Source organism: Pleurodeles waltl, chromosome 9, assembly GCF_031143425.1.
Source record: "Pleurodeles waltl isolate 20211129_DDA chromosome 9, aPleWal1.hap1.20221129, whole genome shotgun sequence".
Taxonomy (NCBI): Eukaryota; Metazoa; Chordata; class Amphibia; order Caudata; family Salamandridae; genus Pleurodeles; species Pleurodeles waltl.
In genome coordinates, this window is record NC_090448.1 from 12,038,175 (window position 1) to 12,051,521 (window position 13,347).

General features: G+C 52.7%; 1 protein-coding gene across 2 annotated transcripts in view; it reads left to right on the forward strand.

Moving 5' to 3' along the window:
* The window catches only part of GXYLT2 (glucoside xylosyltransferase 2), a 169,921-nt gene that overhangs the window by 18,675 nt on the left and 137,899 nt on the right, over positions 1-13,347 (forward strand). The window contains exon 1 of one of the 2 annotated variants that reach the window (XM_069206109.1): positions 1,430-3,228. The exons of the other annotated variant lie outside the window; for it this stretch is intronic. Coding sequence (XP_069062210.1) covers positions 2,999-3,228 — 230 coding nt within the window. The 5' untranslated portion in view covers positions 1,430-2,998. Of the gene's footprint in view, positions 1-1,429; positions 3,229-13,347 lie in introns of those variants that run through there. 2 annotated transcript variants of the gene reach the window in all.

Genomic DNA, 13,347 nt, shown 5'->3' on the forward strand with positions numbered 1-13,347 from the left:
AGTGACCTGATCTCCTCTGGCACCCTCTCCCAGTGCTGGTTACAGTGATCTGCTCTCCTCTGACACCCTCTCCCACTGCTGCTCACAGTGACCTCATCACCTCTGACACCCTCTCCCACTGCTGCTTACAGTGATTTCATCACCTCTGATACCTCTCCCAGTGCTGGTTACAGTGATCTGATCTCCTCTGACACCCTGTCCCATCGCTGCTTACAGTGATCTGATCTCCTCTGACACCCTCTCCCATCACTGCTTACAGTGACCTGATCTCCTCTGACACCCTCGCCCAGTGCTGCTTACAGTGACCTGATCCCCTCTGACACCCTCTCCCATCACTGCTTGCAGTGATCTGATCTCCTCTGACACCTTCTCCCACTTCTGCTTACAGTGATCTCATCACCTCTGACACCTCTCCCACTGCCGCTTACAGTGACCTCATCACCTCTGACACCCCTCGCCCAGTGCTGCTTACAGTGACCTGATCTCCTCTGACACCCTCTCCCATCACTGCTTGCAGTGATCTGATCTCCTCTGACACCTTCTCCCACTTCTGCTTACAGTGACCTGATCTCCTCTGACAACGTCTCCCAGTGCTGGTTGCAGTGATCTGATCTCCTCTGACAACGTCTCCCAGTGCTGGTTGCAGTTATCTGTGTGTGTTTGTGCATACAGCTAGAGCGGGGTCAGGGTGGGGTGTCTGTGCATACAGATAGAGGGAGCGGGGGCAGGGTGGGGTGTCTGTGCATGCAGCTGGGGGGGGGGGGTCAGGGTGGGGTGTCTGTGCACGCAGCCAGAGGGGGTCAGGGTGGGGTGTCTGTGCACGCGGCTAGAGGAGGGAAAGGTGTCAGGGTGGGGTATCTGTGCATACAGCCAGAGGGTGTCAGGGTGGGGTGTCTGTGCACGCAGCCAGAGGGGGTCAGGGTGGGGTGTCTGTGCACGCGGCTAGAGGAGGGAAAGGTGTCAGGGTGGGGTATCTGTGCATACAGCCAGAGGGTGTCAGGGTGGGGTGTCTGTGCACGCAGCCAGAGGGGGTCAGGGTGGAGTGTCTGTGCATACAGATAGAGGGAGCGGGGGCAGGGTGGGGTGTCTGTGCATGCAGCTGGGGGATGTCAGGGTGGGGTGTCTGTGCACGCAGTCAGAGGGGGTCAGGGTGGGGTGTCTGTGCATACAGCCAGACGGTGTCAGGGTGGGGTGTCTGTGCATGCAGCCAGAGGGGGTCAGGGTGGGGTGTCTGTGCATGCAGCTGGGGGGGTCAGGGTGGGGTGTCTGTGCACGCTGCTAGAGGAGGGGGAAGGCTCTCGGTGAGCTATTCTCACAAGCAGCCTTCAGTAGGAGGGTTGGGGGAGGGCCCCTGGGAGGAGCCATCAATGATTGATGGGGTCCACCCCCGCCCCCCCTCATACGTGGCCCTCCCTGACCTGCTAGCATCACGGGAAGAACCCCGAGCCCCCCAGTGTCCAGGCGGATTGAGCTGGCTGGACCCGCATCGTGCGTGAGAAGGACCCTCGTGGTGGCGGGAGATTTGTGGCGCAGATCCCGGGGTCCAGGCTGGAGTTGGGGGGCGCCAGTGGTACCCCGGTGGTCCTCCGGGCAGAGGGAAGCACATCTCGGGGCCCGGGCGACCAGAGCTTGTGATTGGTCGATCTTGGGAGTTTTAAGGGGGCAGAGAACTCGGGGTCTCCGAGGGATACCGGGGTCTGGTGGTTTCCAGGACCCCCAAGGACTCCGTGAGTCAGGGTCCGTAAGAGACGGCGTCTGGTGTCCCCAGGGGGTGCACGGACCGTGGACCCCCTGTAATGAAGGGAGCCCGAGGGATGCACAGATCTGGATGTCCACGGAGGGTCAGGGAGCCTGAAGTCCCAGAGCCTGGAGTCACTGGTGGTGCACGGAGACTAGGCGTGCACGGATGCCGAGGTGCTCGGGGAGTGCAGGAATCCCAGGGTGCCTGAAGGGTGGTCGCAGCCTGAAGATCCTCGGTGGAAACACGGTCGCGAGGAGACACGGTCCCTGAGGATGCACGGACCCTGAGCCTGAAGTTGCACGGACTCTAAGGGGTGCACAGTCCTGAGGATGCACGGACCCTTAGAGGTGCACTGTCTTGAGGATGCACAGACCCTGAGGATGCACGGACCCTGAGAGGTGCACAGTCCTGATGATGCACCGACCCTGAGGATGCGCGATCCCTGGGGGGTGCACAGTCCTGAGGATGCACGGATCCTGAAGGGTGCACTGTCTTGAGGATGCACGGACCATGAGGGTGCACAGTTCTGCTGATGCACGGACCCTGAGGATGCACGGACCTTGATGGGTGCACAATCCTGAGGATGCAAGACCCCTGAGGGGTGCACAGTCCTGATGATGCACGGACCCTGAGGATGCGCGAACCCTGAGGGGTGCACAGTCCTGAGGATGTACGGATCCTGAGGGGTGCACTGTCTTGAGGATGCACAGACCCTGAGGGTGCACGGACCCTGAGGGGTGCACAGTCCTGATGATGCACGGACCCTGATGTGTGCCCAATCCTGTGGATGTACGGACCCTGAGGATGCGCGGACCCTGAGGGTGCACGGACCCTGATGGATGCACAGTCCTGAGGATGCACGGACCCTGAGAGGTTCACTGTCTTGAGGATACATAGACCTTGAGGGTGCACGGACCATGAGGGGTGCACAGTCCTGAGGATGCAAGAACCCTGAGGGGTGCACAGTCCTGATGATGCACGGACCCTGAGGGGGTGCACGGTCGTGAGGATGCGCGGACCCTGAGGGTGCACGGACCCTGATGGGTGCACAGTCCTGAGGATGCACGGACCCTGAGGGGTGCACAGTCCTGATGATTCACGGACCCTGAGGATGCGCGAACCCTGAGGGGTGCACAGTCCTGATGATGCACGGACCCTGAGGATGCGTGAACCCTGAGGGGTGCACAGTCCTGATGATGCACGGACCCTGAGGGTGTGAACGGTCGTGAGGATGCGCGGACCCTGAGTACCACGGCCATGAAGCTGCACCGTAAGCTTGCAGCCATCCTGCTGGGCTGCGGTTTCCTGCTCTTCGTGTACCACTTGGCAAGGATCACTTCGGAAGAGCCGAGTAGAAAGATTTCCCCGGAGCCCCCCGTTTCTCGACCCGCTCCCTCCCTGGCCAAGGACCCGCCATCTGGACCGGGAGAGCCCCTCTGGACCCCGACAGGCGGCGGGAGAGACCCACCGCCGACACCAGCTGCCAAGTAAGTGAGAAACTTGTCCAAACAAACAATAGTTCCCCCTTTTTTTTTTTTTTTTTTTAAATAAGAGCGTCTCTGTTGTGTCCTCTGACAGCTGATTCACTATCCTTGTGTAACACCAACTGCTAGTGTGACGTCACCATCTATGGGATCACCAGTGCCACCGTTTATTTCGGGGGTTACCTGGTTGGTGACGTCATACGTGGATGAGTTGATGAGGTTCTCGCCTCCCCTGCCCTACTCCAGAAAGAATGTTTGATTTGGCTATGTCAGAGTAGTCTAGAGGCTCTTCAAGCTTTCCTGGCCTATCAGAGCGTGTGATTATGTGATGTCACAACTTGATCCTCTTGCGTCTTTTCTATGCTGTCTGAGTGCTTGTGACGACACAATGAAACGCTCCAGGAAGAATGTTTGATTTCGTGATGTCAGAATAGACTAGAGCCTTCCTGGCCTCTCGGAATGTTTGAGTGTGTGACGTCACAATGGGATCCTCCTGCGTCTTTACTATGCTGTCTGAGTGCTTGTGACGACACAATGAAACTCCCCAGTGAGAGTTTTTGCGTGACGTCAGAATAAACTAGAGCAGAAGCAGGGGTCTCCAACCTTTTCTGTAAGACGACCTACTTCTGTTTAAATGACAATCCTCACGAGCCACTGATAGGCATACACCGCCCCGTAGTGTTGCAATAGTCATCACATCACACAGGGTCACATTAGCGGCCACCCTGGTCAATATTGGTATCAGTGATCGCCGCAGTACTTCAGGTAGGGTTGCCAGGAGTAACGCAAAAAAGGATTTGTCAATTTGGAATGCCATTGCTTAGGCAATACCCACAGCTCCCTGGCACCAAGGTGGTAATATTAGCAACAGGTCTCCAAACACCAAATGACTTATCCCTCAAATATCAGCTTCAAATATATTTTGGAAATTCAACCGTTTTTCTTCTCCAAACCTCAGCTTAGGAGTTCTAAAGATGCACACATTTTTCTCTTGAATATACACTTTAGTTTTGATAGAGGTATTAATTCAGACAAGCAAAAGCTTTTCGCTTAGAAGGCCGGGCTGGACACAGGAGATCTACTCACAAGCAGCTGGAGAGCTCCCAGCAGCTCAGGAGCTACTGATTAGAGAAGCCTGGACTAGAGCCTCTCCGAGGCCTCCTGGCCTATCAGAATGTTTGAGAATGTGACGTCACAACGAAACAGTCCTGTGCATTCACTGTTATGGCTGTGTTCACGTGACGTCACAAGGGGAGACCGACGGCCCACGACTTCACTATACTGAATGAGTGTTTGCGCGATATCATAGTAGACCTACACGCTCTCTCCACGCCTTCCTAGCCTATCAGTGTCTTTGAGGATGTGACGTCACAATGGGATACTCCTGCCTCTTTACTAGCCTGTCTGATTACTTGTGACGACACAATGAAACGCTCCCGTGCCTCCACTATCATGGCTGTATTCGTGTGACGTCACAATGGGACTCCCACGTCTTCACAATCCTGTCTGATTGTGCCTATAGGCACTCCAAGGCTTCCTAGCCCCTTCAGAATGTGAGTATGTGACGTCACAATGGGACCCTCCTACTTCTTTACTATCATGTCTGTTTGTGACGTCACAAAGGTATCCTCCTGCGCCTTTAGCCTCTTTAATACCCTGTCTGCCTGTTTCTGTGACGTCACAGTGAAACGCGACTTTTCCTTCTATATCCTGGCTGTGTCTATGTGATGTCATAATGAGATGACGTCTCCCCATGACAGGTTGATTTTGTGACGCTACAATGCAGGTGACAGAGAAGGGGTCGTTTGTCTTCCCCCTCTCCAGTCAGAATGTTTCAATCTGTGACGTCAAACGGAGTGGGAGGAGCCTATGGTTTATCTGACCTCTTAAAAGGATTAATTATGTGAGCTTATAATTCTTGTGGGATGGGTGGGGGGCTGGGGGTAGCTTTCCCTTTCTTAACCAGACTGCTTGGTTCTGTGACATCACAATGCGCGGGTTGCCCCCCTGCCTCCACTGGCCCGATGCAGTGATTGTGTGACGTCACCAGCACCCACTAGGTCTCCTCTGATGCAGGGAGCCCTTCCAACCACCCCTTTCCGTGTGAGGCTCCTCTGACATGGAATCTGTCATTAATGTTCAAGATGTGTTGTTTTCCTGCTGGTGGCAGAAAGAGCTCAGTGTGTTGTGATGCATCTTTGTGGTGCAGCGCACTTCAGTGTGACGCCCCTGCACACCTGTGGTCTCGGGTGCTAATGTACTCTCAGATCTGGACTTCCATTGACACACACCAGCGGGTGTGTGAAGCCTCAGACCGCCAGGGGGCGGTTGTGTTTACAGCGTGGAGTCACTCCTTCCTGCCACATTTGGGGTCTCCAGAGTTACCCCAAATATCCCAGTTTGGACAAATAAAGGGCTCGAGGCACAAGAAGGACCCCACTGTGGGGGAAACTGACCCAGGATCACACGGTGTGGTGAAGTCACTGAGCCGGGATTAAGACCCGAGCTTTAAGGCTCACAGCTAAACCCATATTTCTGCCAAAGGACACGTCCCGACCAGCGCATTGAATGTTTACAGAGACCAACAGCGTGGCAGTCTGTCCGTGCCACACTTTAGAGAGGCTTCATCCGGGTCATGGAGTCTGTTTCATGAGTTTAGGGTTCTGGATCATGAATCCAGGAGTCTGTTTCATGAGTCTAGGAGTCTGGATCATGAGACTAGGAGTCTGTTTCATTAGTCCAAGAGTCTGCTCCATGAGTTCAGGTGTCTGTTTCATGAGTCTATGAGTCTGTTTCACGAATCTAGCAATCTGTTTCATGAACCCACCCAGGAGTCTGTTTTATGACTCAAGAAGTCTTTATCATGAGCCTAGGAGTCTGTTTCATAAGTCCAAGAGTCTGTCTCATGAGTTCAGGTGTCTGTTTCATGAGTCTTATCAGTCTGTTTCACGAATCTAGCAGTCTGTTTCATGAGCCCAGGAGTCTGTTTTATGAGTCTAGCAGTCAGTTTCATAGGTCTAAGAGCCTGTTTCATGACTCCAGGAGTGTGTTTCACGAGTCCAGGAGTCTGTTTTATGAGTGTAGCAGTCAGTTTCATGAGTCTAAGAGCCTGTTTCATGAGCCAGGCGTCTTTTTCACGAGTCCAGGAGTCTGTTTTATGAGTCTAGCAGTCAGTTTCAGGAGTCTGGAAGTCTGTTTTAGGAGTCTAGGGGGTCTTCTTTTCAGGGGAACATCTGGGCTGCGCATAGCCCTAGTAGACGTGTGTGGAACATGAGCAGTTTTCCAGACGTCAAGGGCTCGAATGAGGGGATTGGCTACAAGCAATCATTCTTGCTTTGAAGTTTTTCAGAGAGATAAAGATAGCTCCAAGGTCTGAAGTCTCTGAAGTGAGGCTCCACTGCATGGCCTTTGGTTTGTCCTGCAGTGCTTGATAGTTTGCAATGTTCTGTACTGTGCAGTGCTCTTTAGTTTGCATTGTTTCATTGTGCTTGCAGTGCTTGTTATTTTTCACGAGTTCTTTACTTTGCAGGGCCTTTCGTTTTCAGTGCTCTTTGATTTGGAGTATTCTGCAGTGTTTGCAGTGCCTCTTAGTTTGCATTGTTTCGTTGTGCTTGCAGTGCTTGTTATTTTTCACGAGATCTTCACTTTGCAGGGCCTTTCGTTTTCAGTGCTCTTTGATTTGGAGTATTCTGAAGTGTTTGCAGTGTCTCTTAGTTTGCAGTGCCATTTGATTTGCAGTGACCTGTAGTGCTTGTTAGTTTGCAGTATTCTTTTCTTTTCAGGGCAGTTTATTGCGCATTGTACATTACTTTGTTGTGTCGTTTAGTTTGCAGTGTCTTTCGTTTGCAGTGTCTTGTAGTGTTTGTTAATTTCCAGTGTTATTTTCATTGAAGTGGTCATTTGCTTGCAGTGTTCTGTAGTGTTTAAAGTGGTTGTTAGTTTTTACAGTTCTTTGCCTTGCAGTGGCATTCATTTACGTTGCTCTTATAGTGTTTAGCAGTGCTTGTTATTCTGCACAATTCTTTACTTTGCAGTGTTCCTTAATTTGCAGTGTTTTTTGTTTGGAGAACATTTTGGTTTGCAGTGTTCTGTAGTGCCTGTAGTGGTTCTTAGTTTTCAGACTTCCTTACTACACCATTCCTTTCGTTTGCATTGCTCTTCGGTTTGCAGTGTTCTGCAGTGCTTGCAGTGCTCGTTAGTCTGCACTGCTCTTTACTCTGCAGTGTTCTTTATTTTGCAGTACACTTTGGTTTGCAGTGTTCTGTAGTGCTTGCAGTGCAGTGCTTTTTAGTTTGCGGTGTTCCTTACTCTGTAGTGTTCTTTAGTGCAGTACACTTTCGTTTGCAGTTTTTCAGTGCAGTGCTGTTAGTTTGCTGTGTTTTTTACTCTGCAGTGTTCCTTAGTTTGCAGTACACTTTCATTTGCAGTATTTTGAAGTGCTTACAGTGCTCGTTAGTTTGCACTGTTCTTTACTCTGCAGAGTTCTTTAGTTTGCATTACAGTTTGGTTTGCAGTGGTCTGCAGTGCTTGCAGTGCAGTGCATGTTAGTTTGCAGTGTTCTTTACTGTGCAGTGTTCTTTAGTTTTCAGGACACTTTGGTTTGCAGCGTTCTGCAGTGTTTGCAGTGCTCGTTAGTTTGCACTGTTCTTTACTCCTCTGTGTTCTTTAGTTTGCAGTACAGTTTGGTTTCCAGTGCTCTGCAGTGCTTGCAGTGTTCTTTAATTTGCAGTGCATTTTGTTTGTAGCATTGCTTTGGTATGCAGTGTTTTCTAGTACTTGCAGTGGTTGGTAGTTTCCACCGATTTTTACTTTCCAGTGCCTTTCGTTTGCAGTGCTCTTTGGTTTGCAGTATTCTGCAGTACTTGTTAGTTTGCACTGTTCTATACTCTTCAGTGTTCTTTAGTTTGCAGTAGACTTTGGTTTGCAGTGTTCTGCAGTGTTTGGAGTGCTTGTTAGTTTCCACTTTTCTTTACTCTTCTGTGTTCTTTAGTTTGCAGTACAGTTTGGCTTGCAGTGCTTGCAGGTGAGTGCATGTTAAGTTTGCAGTGTTCTTTACTCTGCAGTGTTCTTTAGTTTGCAGTACACTCTGGTTTGCAGTGTCCTGCAGTGCTCGAAGTGCTTGTTAGCTTGCACTGTTCTTTACTCTTCAGTGTTCTTTAGTTTTCAGTACAGTTTGGTTTGCAGCGTGCTGCAGTGCTTGCAGTGTTCCATAACTTACACTGCTCTTTGGCATTCACTGCTTGCACCAGGCAGTTCTTGGCTCACCCTGCTTGCACTGCTCGTTAGTTTGCACTGTTCTTTACTCTGCAGTGTTCTTTAGTTTTCAGTACGCTTTGGTTTGCTGTGTTCTGTAGTGCTTGCAGTGCAGTGCTTGTTAGTTTGCTGTGTTCTTTTCTCTGCAGTGTTCTTTAGTGCAGTACACTTTCGTTTGCAGGTTTCTGTAGTGCTTGCAGTGCAGTGCTTGTTAATGATCTATGTTCTTTAGTGCTGTACACTTTCGTTTGCAGTATTCTGCAGTGTAGTGCTGTTAGTTTGCTGTGTTCTTTACTCTGCAGTGTTCTTTAGTTTGCAGTACACTTCCGTTTGCAGTGTACTGCAGTGCTTGCAGTGCTTGTTAGTTTGCAGTGTTCTTTACACTGCAGTGTTCTTTAGTTGTCAGTACACTTTGGTTTGCAGTGTTGTGCAGTGCTCGTTAGTTTGCACTGTTCTTTACTCTGCAGTGTTCTTTAGTTGTCAGTACACTTTGGTTTGCAGTGTTCTGCAGTGCTCGTTAGTTTGCACTATTCTTTACTCCGCATCGTTCTTTAGTTGTCAGTACACTTTGGTTTGCAGTGTTCTGCAGTGCTCGTTAGTTTGCACTGTTCTTTACTCCGCATCGTTCTTTAGTTGTCAGTACACTTTGGTTTGCAGTGTTCTGCAGTGCTCGTTAGTTTGCACTGTTCTTTACTCTGCAGTGTTCTTTAGTTGTCAGTACACTTTGGTTTGCAGTGTTCTGCAGTGCTCGTTAGTTTGCACTGTTCTTTACTCTGCAGTGTTCTTTAGTTGTCAGTACACTTTGGTTTGCAGTGTTCTGCAGTGCTCGTTAGTTTGCACTGTTCTTTACTCTGCAGTGTTCTTTAGTTGTCAGTACACTTTGGTTTGCAGTGTTCTGCAGTGCTCGTTAGTTTGCACTGTTCTTTACTCCGCAGCGTTCTTTTGTTGTCAGTACACTTTGGTTTGCAGTGTTCTGCAGTGCTCGTTAGTTTGCACTGTTCTTTACTCCGCAGCGTTCTTTAGTTGTCAGTACACTTTGGTTTGCAGTGTTCTGCAGTGCTCGTTAGTTTGCACTGTTCTTTACTCCGCAGTGTTCTTTAGTTGTCAGTACACTTTGGTTTGCAGTGTTCTGCAGTGCTCGTTAGTTTGCACTGTTCTTTACTCCGCAGCGTTCTTTTGTTGTCAGTACACTTTGGTTTGCAGTGTTCTGCAGTGCTCGTTAGTTTGCACTGTTCTTTACTCCGCAGCGTTCTTTAGTTGTCAGTACACTTTGGTTTGCAGTGTTCTGCAGTGCTCGTTAGTTTGCACTGTTCTGTACTCTGCAGCCTTCTTTAGTTTGCAGTACAGTCTGGTTTGCAGCCTGCTGCAGTGCTTGCAGTGTTCCATAACTTACACTGCTTGCATCAGGCAGTACTCGGCTCACCCTGCTTGCAGTTGCTTTGATGGCTCTGCACGGGGCGCCCCACTTCTCCCCTCCTTTGAACTCTCTCGGTTCTAATCTTGGTTTCCACCCGTTTCCTCTTTCCTGTGTCTGCCTAGATGAGCCGACCAGATGTCAGCGCTTTTGTTATTCTTTTATGTTGATATCATGCGTGCATGGCGGGGTGGAGGAAGCTGTGGGGGGCACTGTGGAGGGGTACCAGGAGTGGCGTGATGCCACTCGTCTGCCCAGCATCACCGCTCACATGCCCACCACTAAGGGTGGGCACGCAGAGTGGGCTTCGGGCCTGCTGATTAAGGCCTGGTCTCTGGGCTGGTTGGTGTCTGAGGGGCTGGGGCAGCGGCGTCTTCCCTCGGGGTGGGTTGGTGGGTTGGTGGGGGCGGGCGGGGGTTGCTTTCCCTGGACTTTGGTTAGGAATGTGCTAGTTATGGTGCCAGAGTCAGGACATCTGTTGAGGTCTGTAAATGAAATACAGAACAGAACAATGTTACACAACAACTGAGAATGAGCCCAGGGGTGCAGATGCCACGAGTGACTCCGCAGGGATTCCAAGCCCTTGCTGTAGGGCCCCCTGTAGGGCCGGAGACCGGAATCTGCCGACGGCAATTACTACTTTTAATCATTCATCACCTCCCCTAATGGGCCTCAAGGAAACAGCACTGCACATAAATGCTGCGTTCATTATGTATCCACTGTCAGCCAGCTTTAATTAACTCGAAATACCCAATTTTAAGAGTCAGTCGGTGAAGGGGGCAGAAGAAGCACACACATGTGTGTGAGGAGACCAGGAGTGGAGGCCGGACACTGAGTGCAGTATGTGAGGACCACAGGGGCAGAGGCCGGACACTCAGGGCAGTGTGTGAGGACACCAGCGGTGGAGGCCGTACACTGAGTGCAGTGTGTAAGGACCACAGGGGCAGAGGCCGGACACTCAGGGCAGTGTGTGAGGACACCAGGGGTGGAGGCCGGACACTGAGTGCAGTGTGTGAGGACACCAGGGATGGAGGCAGGACACTGAGTGCAGTGTGTAAGGACCACAGGGGCAGAGGCCGGACACTCAGGGCAGGTGTGAGGACACCAGGGGTGGCGGCCGGACACTGAGTGCAGTGTGTGAGGACCACAGGGGTGGAGGACAGACACTGAGTGCAGTGTGTGAGGACCACAGGGGCAGAGGCCGGACACTCAGGGCAGTGTGTGAGGACACCAGGGGTGGAGGCCGGACACTGAGTGCAGTGTGTGAGGACCACGGGGGGAGAGGCCGGACACTGAGTGCTGTATGTGAGGACCACGGGGGAGAGGCCTGACACCCAGGGCAGTGTGTGAGGACCACGGGGGCAGAGGCCGGACACTCAGGGCAGTGTGTGAGGAGACCAGGAGTGGAGGCCGGACACTGAGTGCAGTGTGTGAGGACCACAGGGGCAGAGGCCGGACACTCAGGGCAGTGTGTGAGGACACCAGCGGTGGAGGCCGTACACTGAGTGCAGTGTGTGAGGACCACAGGGGCAGAGGCCGGACACTCAGGGCAGTGTGTGAGGACACCAGCGGTGGAGGCCGTACACTGAGGGCAGTGTGTGAGGACCACAGGGGCAGAGGCCGGACACTGAGTTCAGTGTGTGAAGACCACGGGGGCAGAGGCCGGACACTCAGGGCAGTGTGAGAGGACCACGGGGGCAGAGGCCGGACACTGAGTGCAGTGTGTAAGGACCACGGGGGCAGAGGCCGGACACTCAGGGCAGTGTGTGAGGACACCAGGGGTGGAGGCCGGACACTGAGTGCAGTGTGAGGACCACAGGGGCAGAGGCCGGACACTGAGTTCAGTGTGGGAAGACCACGGGGGCAGATGCCGGACACTGTGTGCAGTGTGTGAGGACACCAGGGGTGGAGGCCGCACACTGAGTGCAGTGTGTGAGGACCACGGGGGCAGAGGCCGGACACTGAGTGCAGTGTGTAAGGACCACGGGGGCAGAGGCCGGACACTCAGGGCAGTGTGTGAGGACACCAGGGGTGGAGGCCGGACACTGAGTGCAGTGTGTGAGGACCACGAGGGCAGAGGCCGGACACTGAGTGCTGTATGTGAAGACCACGAGGGCAGAGGCCGGACACTCAGGGCAGGTGTGAGGACACCAGGGGTGGCGGCCGGACACTGAGTGCAGTGTGTGAGGACCACGGGGGCAGAGGCCGGACACTGAGTGCAGTGTGTAAGGACCACGGGGGAGAGACTGGACACTGAGAGCAGTGTGTGAGGACCCCGGGACAGAGGCCGGACACTGAGTGCAGTGTGTGAGGACACCAGGGGGGGAGGCTGGACACTGAGTGCGGGGTGTGAGGACCACGAGGACAGAGGCCGGACACTAAGTGCAGTGTGTGAGGACACCAGCGGCAGAGGCCAGACACTGAGTTCAGGGTGTGAGGACCACGTAAGCAGAGGCCGGACACTGAGTGCATTGTGTGAGGACCACGGGGGCAGATGGCGGACACTGAGTGCAGTGGTAAACGACCACGGGGTCAGAGACCGGACACTGAGTGCAGGGTGTGAGGATCACGTGGGCAGAGGCCGTACACTGAGTGCATTGTGTGAAGGGTTCAGGGCATGGGGTTCGGGGACGGTTTTAGGACAGGGCAGTGTTACCTTTAGGGCTCAGTGCTGGGAAGTTAGGACTCAGGGCAGGGGACGGAAGGGGCAGTTTTAAGTGCTTGGGCGGGGAGGAGTATGGTATCAGATGTAGGGGGACAGGGCGGGGGAGAAGTTACCATGCATTGTCCTTTACCAAACATGCTTGTACAACGAAATTCGTTGTAAAGGGATGTGTGGTAAAGGCGTGCGTGGTAAAAACGTGCGTGGTAAAGGCTTGCATGGTAAAGGCATGCGTGGTAAAGACGTGCGTGGTAAAGACGTGCGTGGTAAAGGCGTTGTCGATGTTGAGACTGCCTTGTTAAGGCATGCGTGATATTCGCATGTGTAGTTCCATCATACATCCGCTTGAAGGACATCTGAGAAGAGGAAAGAGGGTTGAGGGCTTCTGAGGAGAGGGGGGTTTAAAGGATGTCTGAGGAGGAGAGAGGGGGCCTAAAGGACATCTGAGGAGGGGGGAGGGGCTTGAGGGACATCTGAGGAGTGGGGCTTGTAGGACATCTGAGGAGGGGGCGGAAGGTCATCTGAGGGGAGGAGTTTGAAGGACATCTGAGGAGAGGGTTGGGGCGTGAGGGATATCTGAGGATGGGGGCTTGAAGGACATCTGAGGGGAGGGGCTTGAAGGACATCTGAGGGGAGGGATTGAAGGACAACTGATGGGAGGGGCTTGAAGGACATCTGAGGAGGGGGGCTTGAAAGACATCTGAGGCTTGAAGGACATCTGAAGAGAGAAGGGGGCTTGAAGGAGATCTGAGGAGGGGGCTTGAAGGAAATGACATCTGAGGAGGGGGTGTGA